The 20971-nt window shown below is 42.8% G+C and overlaps 1 protein-coding gene across 1 annotated transcript in view; it reads left to right on the forward strand.

The window, feature by feature from the left end:
* The window catches only part of SYN2 (synapsin II), a 164511-nt gene extending 152394 nt beyond the window's left edge, over positions 1–12117 (forward strand). The window contains exons 11-13 of the mRNA XM_021530459.3: positions 4537–4597; positions 8328–8583; positions 11095–12117. Of these exons, the coding sequence (XP_021386134.1) occupies positions 4537–4597; positions 8328–8583; positions 11095–11230 (453 nt within the window). The 3' untranslated portion in view covers positions 11231–12117. The remainder of the gene's footprint in view (positions 1–4536; positions 4598–8327; positions 8584–11094) is intronic.
* The last annotated feature ends 8854 nt before the right edge of the window (positions 12118–20971 follow it).

Consider the following 20971-nt stretch of genomic DNA (forward strand, 5'->3'; position numbering starts at 1 on the left):
AACTCCACTGATCAATTTTATTCCTTCTTTAGGATATTTTGGCCCCAGAGTCTTCCAGCCCTGTATCATCTACAGGTTTTAGTAGCACACACCTACTTTTTTTGTGCCAGTTAATTCATTAATAATCTACTTGAGCTCTGCATCCCACTAATGTCCTTCCCAGTATTTTTTGTTCAAGAACTGCTTCTTTCCTCAGCAGCCACTTCCTTACCCTCAATGTAGTATTAGTGCAATGCAGTATTACTTACCTTCACAGTGTAACTTGGCCATTCCCAATTTTTACAGACCTGCTATGGAATTCTGTATTTCATGAGTCAGCTGGTTTTCATTTCTGAGATGAAGAATGTTTCATTTTTACCTGCATCTCATTTTTACCTTTTATCTCACCTGCCATCCTGCCCTTCCTCCAGTGTTTATCACAATCTATAACACTTCAAACACCTATTCACTATTTACTCTCCACACAAACTCTTTCAATGAGCTCTCTCCTCAGCAATCCCATTTTATCTTAGTTCTCCTGTTACTTAAGTGTTTTACTATTTATTCCTGTTCCTTTATGAGCACTAACTCAGCTTGTATTTTGGCAACTTTCAATTGATCCCTCTCCTTCTTGGCCTGAAAAACATGGCTTTCCCCTCAAATATTGAAATACCTATGAAAAGCTCCTGTCCTTGCATTACAAAGAAAACCAAACGAGACCCAAAAACAACTCTACGTGCTCCAGCTACAGTTCACAAAGTCTTCAACCTCAGCCAAATCAAAATCAATTTTTGCTGGGACTCTGTTTAGCATCTCTTTTGCCCAAGGGCTATTTCCCTGCCAAGTTGCTGCTTTTGCTCCCACCCATTTCAACATTCTTCAGACTGTGCAAAATTCAAGTGTCTGTGAATCCAATCTGCATTTTTGTAAAGGTAGAAAAAGAAGTAATGTCCTGATCAAATTAGAATGTAACTTATTAGAAGAATAAACAGCTTTTTCTGCCAGTTCAACTCTAAGGAGACAGTTTCAGGTAAGTGGAAAGGAAGGAAGTGCCACAGGGACATCTAGAGACATTTATATTCTAATAAGTAGTAGGGTTTGTGCTCTGGCTGTAATTAGCCAATATTCCTAAAAGTCATTATGCAGCCAAATCCTCACTTGTTCTACCCAGAGCTGATTTGCAGCACTCATGTGCCTTGGAGGCTTCCCCAAGTGAAGCTGTATTTTTTGGGGGCAGTTATACAAACAGAAAACCCCTGTGAGCAGGAGAGCTCCTTTAAGCAGCCCTGCAGAATATTCCTGTCAACACCAGCAACGCCTTCTCCTTGGGAATTTGGGTAGGATGTCAAAATTTTGTTCCACAAAATGAAAACCAAAGGGGCTTCTCCTGCCATCAGCCACCACACTTCACTCAGGTAATCCTAAACCATCCCAAACACACTCCTGTGCCACTGATTCTGCCCCAAATCATCCCAAACACACCCCTGCACTGCTGATTCTGCCCCAAATCATCCCAAACACTCCTGTGCCACTGATTCTGCCCTAAACCATCCCAGGCCCATTCCTGTGCCACTGATTCTGCTCTTTAGCCTTGAGCATCCAAATGAGGGCCTGTGCAGGGCCATTTTCCATGATAAAATCCCACCTTTAACCCTTGATTCCTGCAGTGTTTGAACCCAGCGTGGCTGCAGATCAGGGCTGCAGCAGAGGAAAACTTGTTTGTGCTGCAAGAAGGTGGCAGGGGGGTGAACTTGTAGGCTGGCAGCAAGGGAAAACAGAAAATCAGCAAGAGGGGTGAGTCCATGTGCAGGACAGGGCTGGTCCAGCACCTCTGCTCAGAGAGGAGCTCCCACATCTGCTCTGGCACCATCTTGCAGAGGTGAGAAGAACAGCTTGCAGCTCATTTGCCAGCAACTGGTGTTTTAGAAGGAGCCTGGATTTTATTAAAGGTCTTGGCTCAGAGCAGCAAACAAGGCTGGTTCAAAGCCTGCCTTTAATATCAAGTATCAAGGTTTCTGACTGTCTGAAAGAAAGGCTCTTGAAAGGGGCTGGGATACTACAGACCATTGAAAAACCATGAGTAAGATTTCTCAATTAGGAATGTAATGCTAATTAGACATTTTGGGTCGGCCTGGGTGGGTTGGCTAATTAGCCAAAGTAATATACCCATGTGATTGGCCTGGAGTGTGGGTGAGGTTCCTGGAAGCACCAGGTGATATCTGGTGGAAAAAAAAAAAAAATTAAAAAAAGGATGTGTGGGTGGTAAAATCAGGACAGCTGCAGTCAGTGACTGGGGAGGGGGAAATACACCTTCTATAGAAAATGCACAAGGCTCCCAACTCTCAGGAGAGCTGAGGGAAGGATTAGGCAGCTTCTATAATGTTTATTGAGAGCTTCATTTGGGATAAAATCATTTCTTTGGGAGATGAGAGATATGCAGATTGCGTAAGGGCTGGTGGTGTCCTGTCAAGTCGCTGCAGTTGTGTGATAAAACCTGAGACTTTTCAGTACCAGAACAAATGGCAGATTTGCTCCAGCCTCGGGCCACGGGGCAGACAGAGGCCCTGCAGTGTTGTTCCAACATTAAAGTGAATTTAAACTGCCACCCTGTGTTTCTAAAATCAAACCCCAGCTTTACCTCCATGGCCTTTTGTTTAAGTGGAAAAAGGATAACACTCATCCTCCCTGGCCACCCTGTGCCACCACAGAGAGCCCCAGGCTGGGCTGTGGCCCTTGGGAAGGGTAAGGAGCCCATCACGTGCTAATTATGATCATCACAATTATAAAATCTTCTGTGTGCTTTCTAGCAAAGTCACGTTGCCTGTTTGGGACTGCAGAAAGAAACTCCTGGAGTTTTGAAGCCCCAGCCCTGGAGGTTTCCCTGCTGAGCTCCGGGCACGTCCCTGTGCCCCGGCAGCAGAGCCAGGGGTGCCAGGAGCTGCCAGCCCTGGGGCAGGGCAGGAGCTGCTCCTCCAGGGCTGCACCTCAGCCTTCACTCTGGGAGAGCTGCCCTGCTCCCCAGGGAGCTGCTGTGCCAGTGCAGGAGCTGCAGGGAGCACAGCACCCAGCATGGACCAGCACCCGGGTGCTGAACCAGCCAGGGCAGCCCAGCAGCCCCTGCACCAGGCTCTGCACATCTCAGCACAGAGAAGGCTCCAACCCACACCAAAGCACTCGGACATTTTCTGGTGGCTTTGTCTTTCCTCACAAGTTTCTTATTTTCTACGTATCCTCACCCCTTTGGTGATGCTCAGCAGGCACTGTGTAACTGGGTCAGGTAAATGGAGGAGCACAGTTTGTGTGGATGGTTTTTACTCCTCATCTGGGCTCCTGCAGGTCGGTAATGCTGAATAATGAGAGTTTTGGAGCTGCCCTGTGTCCTTTTATGTATTTACCTAAAGCAGACACAGCAACTTGCAGCAGCTGCATGCACTGGAGAGTTGTGCCATTTAGAACTCAGCAGCTGCAATGCTGGGCAGGAATTCAGAGTATTAGGAGCAAGATTTATTCTGTAAATAAAGTACTAGGAGTGTGATCAAATACAAGTCTATCAGAAAAAAAAAAAAAAACAGTAAGCTCTGCAAAACACACATTTAATTGATTTTGCATTTGCTCTTTAATAAATTCTGCCATTTTTTCCTCTTGACAGATGGCAATTTGGTTTCTGGATCCTTAAAAAAAATCCTAATCTATTAATTACAATGATTTAACGTCTTTCACATTTCAAAATGTTAGAGATGGGCCTAAGACGAAGTTTGGATTCAAATACTCCTGTTCCCAGGGGGTGTTCCGCTCCAAGGTTTTGATTCAGGCCCATCTTTTCCTTTCACAAGTATCCATGTGAAAAGGATGCTGCCAAATCAACCTCCTGTTTTGAAAAGTGAAGTATTACATGTGTTTCTAATAACATGTCAGATGGAGAAGCATGAAGTCATTTCAATTATTTTTATTATTTGTCTGTGGTTTTTGCTTTCTTCTTTCATTTTGCTTAGCAAAACAGTGAAGCTGGAGCAGCCCACCTCCCTCCCCACTTAACTGCCAGCAAATCAAAGTGAAGCTATCACTGGCAAAACTCCTGCTGTGCAAATGCTTCTGGATACAAGTGAACATAATTAAAAATAAATTATTTCTTAAATTACACAAAGGTATCTGTTGAAATCCATTTCCTATTCAGTCTGTCCTTAAAAAAAAAATAAAACAAAAAAAGAGAGAGCAGATGCATTGAAATACAAAAAAAATGGTTCCTGGTGCTGGGAACTGAGGATAAAGTCCTTCCCCAGATGGAGGTAAGGTTGGGAAGGCATTCCCTGCATCCTGATCACATGCTGCAAAGGGAAAAGAGTTTTTATAAGAGCTCAGCCTTGGACTAGCCCAGGATTCATATATCATGTCAGGCAGCAACTAAATTAAAAAACGGTATCTGGAATAAATTTAAGTATATGTTCAGCCCCACCAATAAAGAGTTTTCTAATGAAAATAAAGACAAATTAGTGGAAAATTGGAACCGAGCTACTCTAATTTTTTTTTTTCTCTTCTGTTTTCATATGTATTTTCCAGAGTGGATCACTAAAGGAGCCAGAGCCAAACAAAATCCCACCTCAGCGACCACCACCTCAAGGTTGTTTACAGTACATTCTCGACTGTAATGGCGTTGCAGTAGGACCAAAACAAGTCCAGGCTACTTAGATAACTGAGACCAAAAGCAAGGGTTAAAGCAAAAATGACAAGTGAAAAAATAAAAAATACCCAAACAAACAAAAACAAATTGAAAGCAAAGAAACAAACGATCTTAATGCAAGCATCCCAGTTTTGTTCAGTTTGCCATTGTTTCAGTGCTGACCTGGACTGTGTTTTTTCTATGCAGTGTCAACTCTCCCGTCTGGTTGTTTCCTTGTTCCTGTCTGTGCGTGTAATGCTTTCCAACCTTCCTCTGTAAACTTGTGATTGCAGGGCTGCTGTCATCAGTGTACAAAGAATGTGCCTCTCTAGAGCCCAGTGCCATGTACACCTGGATGGTTAGACAGTATTTCTGGAGTATTTGATATTGTTCAGTACAATCCCCCGAGGTGCAAGCCCCCGTCCCTTTGCTTACTCTGTGAGTGTGTGCACACTGTACTCATAGCCTTTATTTTTCTGTGCGTGTGCATGACCAATAGGTAGGTGATCCAGATATATTTTTAAAGTCTAGATTAGGATTTGCTAGTGAGGCTTTTTATTTATAATTTTATAAAGTTTATTAACCTTTGAGTTTTACTTATATGCGAGTGGAAGTCTGCTATTTTGGTGACTCCATAAAATACAGTTCTTCCCAAGGAATATTTAAAATATCTTCTATTTTACATACTGGTATTCATATTTTTAGTAATTCTGCATTAAATTATTAGCTACAAAGCTATGTAAATGGGCCACCTATGTGCAATATCTCAGTGAAAGTGTGAGTATTTAATGTATCCTGTTTCAATTAAGTAATACCTTTTGTTGTCATTCTGAATTAGTAATCTATGGAGATTTTTAATGAAAACTAATGCAAATACTTCCAAAAAATCTTATACTTACCTAAGATTTAAATCCCAGGTTATTTCGTGAGAAGTACCTCAAGGACTGTTAAACTTCCTGTAAGACCTCATTTCATTGCAAATACTGAGAAGTGAGGGGATAGCAGACCAAGGTACCTTTAACCAGCTGAGGATCCTGGGTTAGAAAATGCAAGGCAAAGAATGTCAGTGGTTTTCTTTACCAACTCAGGTCTCCTATTTTACACCTACAAGTTTCCAGAGAGCTGTAAAGAAAATCCAGTCCCAACACTGTCCACGTAAATAGAGTTTTTAAGAACTGCTTGACATCAAACATGCAAAAGGACTTGAGGTGCCTGACAACTGCTAGATTTTCTGTAGGTAAATGCTTTGTGATTTTTACATAGGCAATGCTATGAGAGCTCCACAGGCAGGCAGTTAATCTGTTGTGAGAAATCTAGCCTAGAATCACAAGCTGCACACTGCTGGCATACCAGAAAGCTGAGTTGCAAGCGAGCCACAAAACTATAATTTTCATCTTGACTATGTACAAAGATGAGTAGTGGCCATTAGTTTAGTGCAAACAATTATGTTTAAAGGGAAAACAGCCTGATGTTCTACGTCTGTTTTCCCTACAAACACTGGAAAAAGTTATCAGTGAGTCTCATCATTCTTAGTGTTTCTTTTATTTGTACAAGCTGGCTGGTGAGATGAGAATTAAGGTATGCATTATTAGCTATTTAAATGTTTGTGGTAAGTGCTACTGTTTACTACCTATCAGTAAATTACATGAATATTTTGCTTTAGTGATCAGCATTTGTCTGGGTCAGTGATCATTCCAAAGGTGGCATTGGCTATTTTGTTCTATGTCAAGGAAATTCCACCTAGAAATCAGGTTCACAAATCCTTACCTCCAGACACCCTAAAAGAGAACAAACCATACTGCCCTGGGGTGGAGAACTGAATCTGATGAGCGATTTTCCTTTCAAGCAGTTGGTATTTTTTTGCATGGAGTAGTGCCAGTATTCACAAGTGCTTCTCACACGACATTTGTGCGTTGTGTGTGTGTGTGTGTGTGTGGAAGACCTGGGTGTCTCAGACAGGATTCCAGCCTGTTCCCTGGGAAGGATTCGCAGGGACACACACAGTTCCTACATCCCACAGCCAAGAAACAAGCCAAGATGTCTCTCTGCATGTCAGCATGCTTAGGTGCAATATTGTTGGTAACAGGGAACAGATGTTTTACAGTGTAGGCTTAATGTTCAGTTCTGTTGAGTTATTTTTGGTAAAAGTTTCTTTCATGATTGTTGCCTTTTGTACAACCCAGCTGCAAGAAAGTGAGCAAACGCTGGAAATGTGACAGCAGTATATCTTTTATGTGAAATCTCTTGTACAGCTTAATGTGCAATAAAAGAAAGTTATATCTGTCTTCAGTGTAAAGTTTCTGGCATTCAAGCCTGTATATACAAGTGGGGGAAAGAAACCTTTCTGGTTTTCAATATTGAGTGAAAGGAGACTAATAAGAAAAGGCTCCTTATTAAGATGTTGCAAGACCATGTTATCACCTTCAAATATTTCCTACAAAAGTGGTTCAAATTAATAAACAATGAAGGCACATTCCTTAACATTCAGTACGTGCTATTTATCTTTCTACACCACAACACACTGCTACAATTGTGTTAAAACTCACTGAGGCATTAGCACGTGCTGTCCTCACACACACACACACACTGGAATTCATGTAGTAAGGGGAAAGTTAACTATAAAAGAAATTTAAAAACAAAACAAAACAAAAATGTATTGCAGCAGTACATCTAGATATGGAGGTTTGCTTTTAGAGACTTGAGCAGATTAAGTGTTTTACTTGCACTAAATATCTATGCAAGACGAAAAATTTTCAGATATGCAGAAGGTCTAGCTCAGTTGTGTTCTGTGATATTTACAACAGATCTTATCCAGAGTGAAGCATTATACAAACACTCAGAATGTCATCCCATTCTTTCTCCCCAAGGTCAGATGTCCTGAGTGCATTTTCATACGCGAGGGTTAAAATTCAGTTACAACAACATCAGTCCAGAAAACCCCAGTCAGACCTGCGAGCTGAGATAAAAGCAGCAAGCCCTGATGTCTGACACTGCGTTATTTCAGTCAGAAAGCAGAAAAAAAACCCACTGGATGATACTGTAGCATCTTTGAGCCATGGTTTGCACAGCCTGAGCCCCTCCTGCACGTTGTGGTTTCCCACTTCACGTAGTAGTTTGCCAGCAAAGTGCCTTCCTGGTAAAGAATTTGTAGTGACTTCCTTGTGTTTCTTGTAATGTTCTTGAGATATCTCACTAAGGGGTTAAGTAAGTTATGAAAATACTTTCAACCAGACAGAAAATGAGATTGTTTTACTGGTGTAGGAGTGAATCTAAGAGGAGAAATGATTTTAAGACTTTGGAGGAAGAAAATATCTGCAGTAACTACACAGAAAATACTGAATGTCTTGCTGAATTAGCTATTACTACTGTGTTCATTTACCTCCCAGCCTCTCCTTGACTTGGGCCAAAACTGTTCTGGGTGTAACTCCTTTGATTTGGTTTGAAGTCAGTACCTGGGATGAATTGGGTGCTATTTAGCAGTTTTAAAGCTGATTTATGGGGGGCTCCAAGCAAGTTCCTAATGAGTGTGAACAGTGCTGCCGCCTCCATGCGAGCACCTGCCGGTAGACTTTTGCCTCGAAAGTAGAGTTAATCACATTGGAGAGGATGATTTTAAACTGTTGGATATGAAGTCTAAATAAGGCCTCTTTGCCACTATAACATTATGAAGTTTTTCTTGTACTGAACCTAGGGGGCCCAGTGCAACCCCAAGGAATGCAATCCCAAAGCCAGGAGCCATTGCAGCCCCAGCGCGTGTTCCCCGCGGGGCAGGCAGCAAAGCCCGCAGCCTCGCAGCCCCAGCGCCCGCCCGGACCCACCACCCAGCAGCCTCGGCCCCAGGCCCAAGGTCCTCCCAGCTCCAGGTTATCAAAGGAAGCAGAGCCACAGCCACAGCCAGAGCCTCAGCCTGCGCCACAGCAGAAGCCTCAGTCGCATCCGCAGCTTAAGTAAGAGTCGCGTTATCCGTTCTTCTTCTCACGGCGCAGGTTTTGTCTAACTGGGATTTGGGGGTTGCTCTGACAGCCAGGGGGGAAATGGATGTGTTGTTCCCAAGTTTAAAACGAGGTTAAAATAGCTCAAAAAGCGTAGTCCCTGCTCATGGAGTAAAGCAAGCTGCTTGTATCAGTTCTAGTCCCAAGTTTAAAACTAGGTGAAATAGCTCAGAAAGCTTAATCTCTGGCAATGGAGTAAAGCAAGCTGCTAGCATTAGTTCTATCCTAAGCACCACAGAAAATTTCATCTGCCCGTTGTGCAATTTCTGCCCCAGCCAGGTCTGAGAAACCATCATCTTTCTTGTGTTTGTTTCCTCTTTTTGGTGCCACTGACTCACGGGCTGGGTGTGCTGTCAGCCTGCCCTCCAAGAGGAAGTCTTATCTGGTTCAACTTTTAACCTTGCAGTCACTGAGACAACAGGTTCCTTTTCCAAAGGCACAATCCAGGCTGGATAATGTTGGACAGTGGCTGCTGGATTGGTTCTTTCTGCTTCCCTTGCACTGGCACTGCCTGAGTGCTCAAGCCCAGAGAGTGCCCAGAGAAGGCTGCACAAAACCAAAAAAAAAAAGTGCTTGTCCCACTTCTGGAAGGTTCCTTACTGATTTACCTGCATCCAGTAAGGAACATGGAAAAATCCCCCCTCAGAGCTCAAACCCAGCCAACAGAAACCTCAGGGAAGCAGCAGTAGAGCTTTGCAGTTTTCCAACACAGCAGCCCTGACACAACCATTGCCAGGAGAATCTCAGACACATCTCCTCAGCCTGGTATGTACAAAGACCTGCATGGAGTCTTTGTTTCCTCCCAGGAACACAGATCCCCTGGTTCCACCCACTCCTGAGCTAACACCAGTGGGAAACAACCCCGTGTCCTCCCTGAGCCCAGCTCAGTGCCAAAGATATGCTGGATGACAATATTGTGCGAAGAGGACAGTATTTCCCTTGCCTCCCTGGGACAGTGTATTTACTTATTCTGTTTTATGATTATAAACCTCAAATTGATTCTGCCATCATTTCAGATGACAGATAATAGAGAGGTGGATTTTTTAAAGCAAGATGGAAATCAGTTTATAGTTTGAAACCTAATTTCTGACATTGAAGAAAAGCAACTAGGACAGTTACAGGAGGGCTCTGTCACATGCTGCTTCCCAGCTTTCTCCTTTAAGCTTTTTGTTCTCATCTAGATTCATTTTCCTCTTCTTCAAATGGAAGAGTCCCTCTTTAAAATAAAATAACAAAGGAGAAATTAAAGGTTTTAAGATGCAAGCCATAATAAGAGCAGCTTTCTAACTTTCAGAAGCAGTTTTAGGTCCACACCAAGGCTCAGATCTCCTGCCTGTAGGATTAGCTCTATTTGCATGTGTGTGCTTTGTATTCACCCACATGCTGTTGCCTAACCTGTATGTACATGTTATTAATCTGTGAATAAATATTTAATTAGGCTGCTTATTGTGTTACTAATCAAGTCAAGTGCTGCTTCCCACCCTCCCTCTTTCAGTGAGTACAAACAAACATTTATCAGTCTATTCTCATTAGCACAACTATAATTTATGAAAAACCTAAAACGCCTGCAGCACTGTTTGCTGTACATTATTAGTTTAGAAGGAGAGAAGCTGCAAACCATGAGGAGTCTGAGACAATCTGAACAAGGAAAATGCTTCAGTTTTACTAGAGCCAAAACTGAAATCTATTGTACTGAGATAAAAATGAAATCAGGGAACTCGTTTTACAAATGTAGGGATGTCTTTGTAAAAAGCTGATAACTCAATGTTCTATTTAAATTCAAACCTATTTTTAGATGTTATTTTATCTGACAAGTCATGAGTTAAAGTTTTAAACTTTAGCTGTTTTCCTTCTTGTTTTCATTGTAATGTTTTTTTTTGCTTATGGGAGCTTATACAGGACTTACATGATAGCAGTAAGAATGGAGTAGTATTGCCAGGCACTACCTATAGAAAAGAAAAAATATATCTGATTTGAGGTGTTTTTTCAAAGGTATAACATGCCTTTAAGCCTCTATTAAGGCTCTAATGTTCAATACATCTAGACAGAGGGAGAGCACATTACAGTTTAGGACTCAAACTCTTGTAAAATACCCAATTTTTCTCTGCGCACAACCAAAACACAATTATTTATCAGTCCTGTTGAGTTGTGATTTGGATTCAGTAGCCAGGCCCGCATTTTCCTCAAAGCTCTAATTTACATCATCCAATTCAGATCTGTAGAAAGCAAAGAAAACACCGGCGTGTTCCTTGAAAGAAATGTTATCCTCAAGCCTTACTCTCAAGTCAGGGGTACACAGCTGTGTGGGACGTAACAAAAATGGGTGAAAGCCCATTTCTGTGAATGGGTGAAAACCCATTTTTGTCCAGTCTCAGGGACAATTTCCCCTCTTCTGGTCCGGGTGCTGGGGGTGGAGGCTGGGGGACAGTGTGACCATGCAGAACCTGTTGTGTTTGTGTCTTGCAGCAAGTCGCAGTCCTTGACCAACGCCTTCAGCTTCACAGAGTCCTCCTTCTTCAGATCGTCCGTGAACGAAGACGAGGCCAAAGCTGAGACCATCCGGAACCTGAGGAAATCCTTTGCCAGTCTGTTCTCTGATTAGCAGCTTCGTGTAGAGTCCGACACCGCCGTGAATGTCCCATAGGTTTTGTTCTCCCTGTGCCAGCACCCTTCTCTACTGTGCTCACTGTTGTACCAAGCAATATGTTAAACCTACAGAAACACGAATCGATAGCAGGAGGACTTTGGTGAGGGAGATGCCACGCAGGAACACGTGAAAAGCTCCGGAAAGAAGGAAGGGTTCCATTGCTCCCGCAGAATGTCTGATCCCAAGGTCCGTATCCATTGTAATTTTGTGGCCTTACTGTGACTGAAGTATATAATCCTATTTGAGACTCCTTTGTAGAATTGTGTTAATAAAGCGTTGGGGAATGGGTTTCTCCTCTCTTTGCCCATTTCCAATGCATTGCAATGCATGTGTATTTCGTGTGTAAATGTTTTGTACTGCAGAAGTATAGTCTTGACTTGTTCTTGCCTCCTGGATTCAGGAGGCGATTCACACTGACATTCTTGTAGAGCCACATAAATAATGTGAGAAATTGAAGCAGTTTCTTCCTCCTTATCCAATCCTTCCATCAGCTGGTTGTGGACTTCTGATGTATTGCTGGGAGTTATCAGTACACTAAATGTCATAAATAGAGTGTATATGTACTACTGTATCTCCATATGTCTATTTAAAGGATTTGTTTCCAAACTGTAACCATAACTGGGTTTAGTTGCAAAGAATATGCATGATGTTACCCTTATTTTTGTGAACACCTTCTAATAAATGTAAAGTCCCATGCCTGATTTAAAAAAATGTCTTCTACAAAGCTTGTTTAGACATCAATATATATTGTCTATTTTGACTGATATCAAGAGGGTAGCTTTATGATTATAAAATATTTGGACACAAACTACAGCTGTAAGAAAATAAACTATCACAATGAATTCCTTTGTTGGATCAGCATTATATATATAAAAAAACCCTATAAATTGTAGGAATTACATTTACATTTTCTACTGAGTTGTGTGTTTTAAAAACTTTTTTTCTGACCCGTGCAAACAGAATTGATCCCAGACTTTGAGGCAGTAGCAGAAGATTTTAACAGAAGTTATCCAAATCAAAATGAATTAGCTTGTCAGTAATCTCTAGACTATCCATTTCCAACTGATTTTCATGTCATTCTGAATCTCTTGTCATGAATTACATACAATCCTTGCCAGGAAACAAGAAGAAAAAAACCTGAATGATATTAACGTGGCCGAGGGACAGAAAGAGCAACACCGTGGTCACACAGAAACCCACCTGGATTTGTAGTGGGTTTGTGAGACACCTCTGCCTGCCTCAGAAATGTTAGCTCCTGTGGAGCCTGTGCTGGGTAACTCACGAGCACTTTCGATGAAGAAACCCTTTCTCTGGGAGCAGGCTGGGGAGGCTGGCAGTGCGTGTGGAAACTTTAAAATGTCAGAGGAGTCAGGGCTGGGCTCACACCTGGTGGCTCTGGCTGGCAGCAGGCTGGGGCAATGAGCTCAGCACACATTTCTCCTGCAAAGGGGGCAGCTCCAGGTCCCCAGGAAGCACAGCTGGCCCCTGTGGGACTGACAGAACAACTGGGACCGGAGCTGAACAGCCCTGCCTAGAACAAGCTCTGAGGTTAAGACCAAAATGAATCTCTGGGTGAGTTTGCAGCGATAGAGATGTTGACTCACTGCCCTCCATGAGATGGAATCTCAGCCCCTCATCTCTGGAGCAGCCCTTGGAGAAGCTCTCTGACTGACAATTCTCTTTTCTTGCAGGAGGAAGGCACTGTGGACAGAAGCCTGTAGCTTAGCTGATTAATTATGTGGCCAAACAGAATGCTGTAACCCTTTTTATTGGTTATTAGTTCATAAATATCAGCTAGACTTTGATTTTTTTTAAGCTTTGTCCCCTTCCTGCCCCCACTGGATTGAAACACCCTCCACGAGGCTGCAACAACAACCTTGAGCACTTGGAGAGCCTTTCATGTCTGAGAAGCATTTTACTTCTAGATTAGAAAGATTAATCAAAGTTGCTAACGCAAATTAATTACTGCTACAGAGAAAGCATAGTAATTATGCATAGTTTGGCACGGTTCATGATTAGTACATGCCTGGTTTCAGCAATATTTAGTACAATATGAATTACAGGTACTTCATTAGTCCAGGCCCCAGATTTCGACTCGAGGCAAAGTTTCTTGCTCATATAAAAATTCCCTCCCACCTCTTCCTGGGAGAAAACGGGTTTCACTACAGCCTTTGTTTTACCATCTGGAAGACAAAAAAGAAAGAAAGGGGAGGAAAAAAAAAAAAAAAAAAAAAAAAAAAAAAAAAAGCCAAGGGGATGATGCAATCCAAGGTGCCTGGTGTTTCCTCCCACACAGAGTGCAGAACAGGCTGCCTGCCCGCAGTGCCAGCGTGCCCAGGAGTGTCACACACAAGCTGCTGCACGCTGCTGCCCCGGGCTCTGCCCCTTGGCTAAGGCTTTCAATCTGCAGCACACCTCCGGAACAGAACCAGGGGAAAAAAGGAGTTTTTGTGCAGGGCTGCTCAAGCCTGGGTTGTCTGTTTGGTCTTGCTTCTCGAAGGGGTTGTGGTTCCACTTGGTGTGCACCCAGTTATCCCATGGGATGCTGTGGAGGGAATTCCAACAGGAATTTGGGTGTCTGTGGGGGCTCATCTCTGGGAGCCCCAGCCTGGGAGCACTGCTCTGTTCTTCACTTGCACTTTGCCACACACAGGCAGCTCACAGTGCCGCGGGTGTCTATGCACTCCACCTTTATTCATCTTTCGCTTAGAAATCAGGAAAAAGCTACAAGATAAATAAATCTACAAGAGCTACTAATCAAGTTTTGTCTTGAGATTGAGATGGAGCCGTTTTCTGACCATTAGGCCTGCAGCCAATTCGAAATGCTGAAGCAGATTTCAAGAGATTGTAATTATGGTCGAAGTGACTAATCCAGCTTTGAAACAACCACTAACTCTCCAGTAAAAATTAGTCAAAGTAGTACTGAGGTACTTTGTAAACACTGTGTGTACTTTGCATACTTCCTAGCTGACAAAAACAAAGCCCCTTGTTGGAGCCAGCGCCGGCTCAGCGAAGGGCTCACGTACAGGGCAGCTCCTGGTGGGAAATTGGGGAAGGCTCTGCAGTGGGCTGGGCACTCACTGGGCTCTTGCCACTCTTTGGCTGAACACCACAAATAAATTTCCTTTTGTCCATCAACAGCAGCTCCCAGCAGGGCCACAGGGGCTGGATGTGTCAAACACCAGGATCTATCCAGGGGGCTGAGGTGGGATCTGTGCCTGGGCAGGATGGACAGGGACATCCCAGGGGACACAGCTTGCCAATGCTGGCACTGGGTTTCCTTTTCTGGCTGGGCACTGAGCAGTCTCATCCTTTGTGCACAGAATCCCAGAATATCCTGAGCTGAAGGGACCCCCAAGGATCACCCAGTCCAGCCCTGGCCCTGCACAGACACCCCAACAATCCCACCCGGACATCCCTGGCAGTGTTGTTCCTGCAGCTCTGGCAGCCTCGGGGCCGTGCCCATTCCCTGGGCAGTGCCAGCACCTCCGGGGAAAAACCTTTTCCTAATACCCAACCCAAACCTCTCCAGCCTTCCCTGGGCCCTGTCCCTGCTCACTATTGCAGGCCTCGGAAGCAATTTAACTCTGCTCTGAATTTCTGCTCTCCTGGCACAGCAAAGGCAGCGCTGCAAACAAAGAACCATTTGCAAATTTTGATCCTCAGCAGAGTTTGTTTTTCCCTACCTGAAGTAGCTGGAAGTGATTTTGGACTCAGAGCAATTGAAGAGAGATCATCTAAGCTGTCACATGTGTCACCACAAGAGATTTCTGTAGACAATACCTGTCTCCAACAAGGAAACGCTTTCTCTTAGACATGCACCTCTAAACAAGCAAACATTTTCAAGGTGTTTTTTTAAAATCTCCTATCAAAAGATCCAAAATAGGTACCTTAAAGTAGTGATTAGTTTTCCAAATGCATATTCATTTATTCAAATTACCAGCCAAATTTGCAAAATCCCATCAGTTTCCCTAATTCCTCCTCTTTTTTGAGGAAGAGCATTCTACCTTGAGATGACACTTAACATCTAATTTCATGAAAGAGTGATTTATTCCTCCATAGCTAAATTAACGCAGCTCAAAAATTAAGTCAAGTAAGAAAATAAAATTAAACTTTTTTTTTTTTTAAAGGGAAATAATTCAAATAATATTTCAAGTATCAAGTCAGTTCTTTAGATTTAAAATAAGCCAAGAAGAGCAACAAGCAACAGAGACAACATCCTCTGTTTCACATTAAGACAGCCCAGGAGAGACATGTTTGGAAGTTTTTAATCACAAAGTACAACACAACAAAATTAGAAAGAGGATCAGTTAACACAAAACAAAATAAAATTCTTTTAACAGCAGCATTGCTCAGCACTTCCAAGGGTGGATGTGGGGTTTAAAGACTGATCCACATCACATTATCCAACACTTGAGTTTCCCAGGATAAATTCTTCTTCAAGGCTCTATAACCTCTGGGGAATAACCATTTTTTTTTACCTAAAGACGAGATTTTCAGTCATTATTATTACCTTGCACTGACCTGTACTTCTCAGCACCACGAAGATAGTTACAGTAAGTAGTAAGAAATTAAAGCTGCTTGTGTTCTTCTCTTGCTTTTTTTGCTAGGAATTAATTTTGGTAAAAAATCATGCAGATTTATAAAGCACCTCCACTGGCAATACAAAAGAACTGTTGTCTCTCCAGATGAGAAAGAAAAGAAACAAGTAGAGTGTGTGGGCTGCTATTTAACTATTTTTTCTTTTGGGAGCTACCTCTCAGAAGTCTGTTACAAGTGTTTGAGTGACAGGCACTTTTCAGAGGTGATGTAGGGAAAGGACTTAAAATTACCCAGCTAGATCTCTCCATCACTCACAGAATGTCTGCAGTGCTGAAGAAACTCTGGATAGTGCTGAACTTAAAATTAACCAGAGCTGGGCTTCCCTAATGTGCTCCCCTAAAGAGTGGGCTCCATTTTTCTGTCACTCAGAGTAGTTGAGGTGATCCCCCAAAGAATTTGTGTGGATTAGCAGCTCTGTTTTAAGGAAAAGTAAGATGCTGGTGCTTCTTTTCTCACCAAATTTCACATCAAATTCTGCCACTGAAACCTCCTTTCATGGGAACTGGAGATATTGGGTGAAACTTCTTCACATAATCAAAGTGTGTGAGGAGACATTTCTTTAATTTACACCTGCTGTAATAAAATCTCACAGCCTCTCTCCTAAAATGCCTCCTCCCATGAAATCAAGAGTGGTTTTAACACACAGAGAAAGCAGAGGGGGCAAAGCATCCTCCAGAGCAGGGAGCATCCTCCCTCCTCTGCCAGGGAGCTGCAGCTGAGCTGCTGTGCAGACCTTGCAGCTGGGGATTATGAAAATCCTCCAGTGTGGGAGTCCAGGGCTTCCCTCTGGCTGCCCTGGCAGGTCTGGGACCCTGGCAGGGGTCAGGAACCCCCTGGACAGAGCCCCCAGAGACACTGGCTGTGATCTCTGTCCATGGAAAAGAGTTTTCAATCTTATAGCATGAATTGCAAGCTCTGAGTGTTTGATATAAGTAATAATTAAGTGTGGCATGGGTGCAAAAGTAAAATTGTAGGATTCTAGATTAGGGGTCCAAAGGGGACAAGACGGAGGAAATTGGGTGTGTCTTGTCCTTTTTCTCCTTCTTCATGCCCTCCATGTTTCACTGTGGTGTTGGCATTTTTCTGTTGGTTCAGGCTGGGGACACACTGTCCAACGTAGGTGACAGATATTGGCACGTTATTGTCAATCCAGCCCAGGGAGTTTCTGGTATTTAATGTTTGTCACATCCCACTGAGGGCAGAGCCCCACACGCTGCCCTGCAGGACAGAGCTGGGCAGGGCAGCAGAACATGTGAGAGATAAACAGAATAAACAACCTGGAAACCAGCACAGAACAATTATGGCTTCTGCTTTGGCAGCGGGGCAGAAAGACAGAGACTTTCTGCAATCTCAGGATCATCACTAGCTCAGATTCCCACACTCCAGAGGGGCCCTTTAAACAGGAGTTTTCTATCCTGACTCCACCATCAGTGAATCCTTCAGACTTTGGGCTGCTTCAAGCCCAACTCCTGCTTTTTCCCCCCTTTCCTTGCTTTGCACTCCCAGTGCAGGAGCTCAGGGAATCTTCAGGCAGGTTTTCCCCACGTACAATTATTTTTTACCCTCAGTCCCAAACTCCAGCAGCCTCATGCAGTGGGAAACAGGATGTGCCACTGACACGGTGCCACTGGAATTCAGAGCACAAACAAACGCTGCTGCCAGGGTGACACATCAGCTCCCAGTCCACGGGAGATTTGCCTCACACAATAGATCCACCAAACAGCTCCCAGGGCCAGATTTCCAGCTTAAGAGAAAGGAAATGTTCCTTTCCTCCCTTCTCCTCGTGGGGAAATGGAAATTAGTCACTCCCTACCCACCAGCTGAACCAGGGCTAATTGCTACCTAGCTAATTTGGAGCTGTGCTGAGCTGCTGCCCTCGTGTTTGTCCTGGTGACAAGTTCAATGAATTAACTGGCACTGAGGGCTGCAGGCGTCACCCCCAGCTCCTGGGGAAGGGGAGGTGTTTCCACACGGGATGGATTCCACCTCTGTTGTTGAAACCACACTCTCCCAGCCCAGCACTGATCTTTTCACCCCCTGGAAATGGGAGTTGCTGTCTGCATCCAGCGTGGAGCGGGGTTTGCTCCTCACCTGCCGGAGCCGTAACAAATTTGGGTGTATGCAGGAGAGCTGCAATTTAAATAAAGGCCTCTGCCCCACCTGCTGTGGGAATGTCTCTGAACTAGGATCAAGGAAGCATTCTTTTTTCTTATTTAGATGGTTTTTGTCTGTTTGCAAGTCATGACTGAATCTATTAAAGAAGCTGAAATGGCTCTTTCCAAAGCACGATGTCTCAATCCCTTCTCCCCTCAAACCCAGGTTCACTTCCAGGTGAGCACCACGCTCCAATAAATATTCCTTTCCTCACCTTTGTTCCAGGGTACAGTTCTGGAGACATTAGCATTTTTCACGCCTTTTTTACTAGAAAGGGAAAGCATTTGTGTTGACTCTGGGCCACAGGAGCTGATGTAATTTCATGGCAAGAAGACTCCTGCTGCCCTTAAGAATGTCAGTACAAGTTCTGAACTGACTTACCCTCCTCTGGACTAATTATGCATTCCACTCTGGCACATTTGATCATGCAATTCTCCTGCTTTGTAGATTACATGTCTTGAGGAGGTACAAAAGGAAAGAGCAAAGACTGGTTTATTTCTATACCTGCACCTAACGAAATTATATACACAGACACACACCTCAAGTGGGACTTTTAAATGTAAAATTATGTGAGAATTTACAGACTTATTTAATATGCACATTAAATACAGGCATCTTTTCATGCAGCAAGGAGGTGCAAGCATCTCTTGGGAGGAACACAGCGAGCGGGGGGAAATACATTGTTAAATTACAATTGAACAAGCTGAAACTTGTTCAGGTTAAACAGCCCACCCTCAAACTGCAAAAAGCTAAATTTTGCCCTCGGCAGCTTCTGAAAAGCAAGCTGCCTTCAGTGGATTGGAGTGAATTTAACTGTCTAGAGTCTTCAGCCACATCAGAATCCGTCTCCCCGATCTGGGAGATAGCAGAGCCCAGCCGAGGAAGTCTTTGGAGAAGAGACCACTTGGCAATCTCACACTAAAAAAGGATTAAATGTGAGCACAGGATGCAGCTGGGCTCAGGGCTTGGATGGGCTGGGAGGTGTGTTCACAGCTACAGTAAATGTCCCTACCAAGGAGGTTTTAGGGTGCATTTCTCAGCCTACTCCTTGCTGACTGCAGCAAAATCCTAAAATTGGTTTTAAAAAACCCAAAAAAACAAATAAACCCAAACCAAAACAAAGATAATCAACCTCCCCAAAAAGGCTTCCCCCCAGCCAAAAAAAAAAAAAAAAGCCTTAACCAAAACAGGTAAACAAACAAACAAACAAACCTAAAATGAAAAGAAAACCCAACAAACTGAAGGCTTAATTGGCTCAGTTCTCTTTACAAATAGCAGACAATAAAGGCTGACTAAATAAAAGCTGAATTCAATTTGAATTCAGTTCTGACAAACAGGCACTAAAATGCAATTATGTCCAGGGACACAGAGCAGATCAGTTTTTAGCCTGAAGACACGGCAATGGGTGTTGGCAGAGCCAGCAGCAGCACCCTGGGGAATGAATGGTTAAAGTCTCTGGACACTTGTTCCTCAGGCCAAAGCCAGAAGAGGATTTTTGCTCTCTACTTTCAGAAGCATTTTTCTGCATCCTCTTAAGATGGAGATAATTAAAATTTTTTTTTTTTTTCAGACCTTCGATACATCATGCTAAACCCTCGGCAGCAAGGACACTCAGCTCAACCTAGTGGCACATAAAGGACTTAAATGTTTCATTTTTAACTCTCCTGGAACATAAACCCCACTATTAAAAAGTTCTACCTTGTTCTACAAAACACAAAGCTTTTTTTTTTAAACCAAAATATTCCCATAGACCGGTCAGTGATGCTGAGGTGCAAAGTCTCTGTGTGCTCCTGTGGGATGAGGGTGGGACATGGCTGATGTGCATGGAAAATCTGTAACTAAAAGTGTTACAAAAAGACACAAATGTCTTCAATTCTCATCTAATTCTGAGGTTCAGGTGTACCAACATGTCCATAGAAGGAGAGGGGGGTAACTGGAGCACCTGTGTTTCTATCTGAATTTTCCTGTTTAAAACTTACAAGTCAATCCAAAAGTCAGATTTTCTATGAGTGGCTCCAATTTATGATGGTGGCAGCACACATTTTATATCCACAAAATACAGCTCTTCCTTATTTTTAATCTTATTCTCCCAATTAACACACTAAAGACCTCATTAATGAACATTTTAAAAGGCCAAAAATTCCATTAAGCTCATAAATAGTGTTAAGCTGTTAACAGTGATGGGTTTTGTGCTCCCTCACACAAATGGCTAACTGAGAATGAGTAGCAAGTTCAAGCTTGAAATGAATTTTTTTTTAAGCCACCAGTACATAACACTAAACATGATTTAATAATGGAAAGACTGGCACAACCTTAAAGGAATCTCATCAAGTAGGTAAGGTATGCTTGTGACTTATTATAAAACAGTTAAATCTAGTCGGAACCATAATCCAGATTCTTTACATAATTATGGCAGAAGGGTGTGGAAGAAGGAATAGAAATTATTTTTTTAAACTGGAGAGCTTATAAAATAAAAAAAGCAATATATTGATCTCCCATTTCCCTCAGCTCTCTTGAAAATGTGATTTTTCATTTACATTCATGCTATAACCAATTTAAAATCCAATTTAACATTTTGCTAGCACTGAGGTGGGTTCATTTTTTTGTTTGTTTGTTCTTTTGTTGTTGTTGTTTTGTTTTATTTGGTTGGTTTGGGTTTTGCTTTTTTTTTTTTAATGCAGAAATTAGAACAATTTTTATCACAATTGTCACCAGGTCAGTCTTAACATTCTTAGAACAGTTTCTTCTCTCCTTGATCAAGCTGATCACAAGGTAAATGAAGCATCATTGCTGGTCTTCATTCCACTGGTAACAAAACATTATTAACTTAGTCACTCACCGAAATGACTTAATTAAAATGATACCATCTGATCTTGTGGGTAAATTGACTGAAAATAGAGAATTTGGTGGTTTACACTCAGTTAAACCTTAAATAATTTC

This window comes from Lonchura striata, chromosome 12 (assembly GCF_050655825.1).
Source record: "Lonchura striata isolate lonStrDom1 chromosome 12, ASM5065582v1, whole genome shotgun sequence".
Taxonomy (NCBI): Eukaryota; Metazoa; Chordata; class Aves; order Passeriformes; family Estrildidae; genus Lonchura; species Lonchura striata.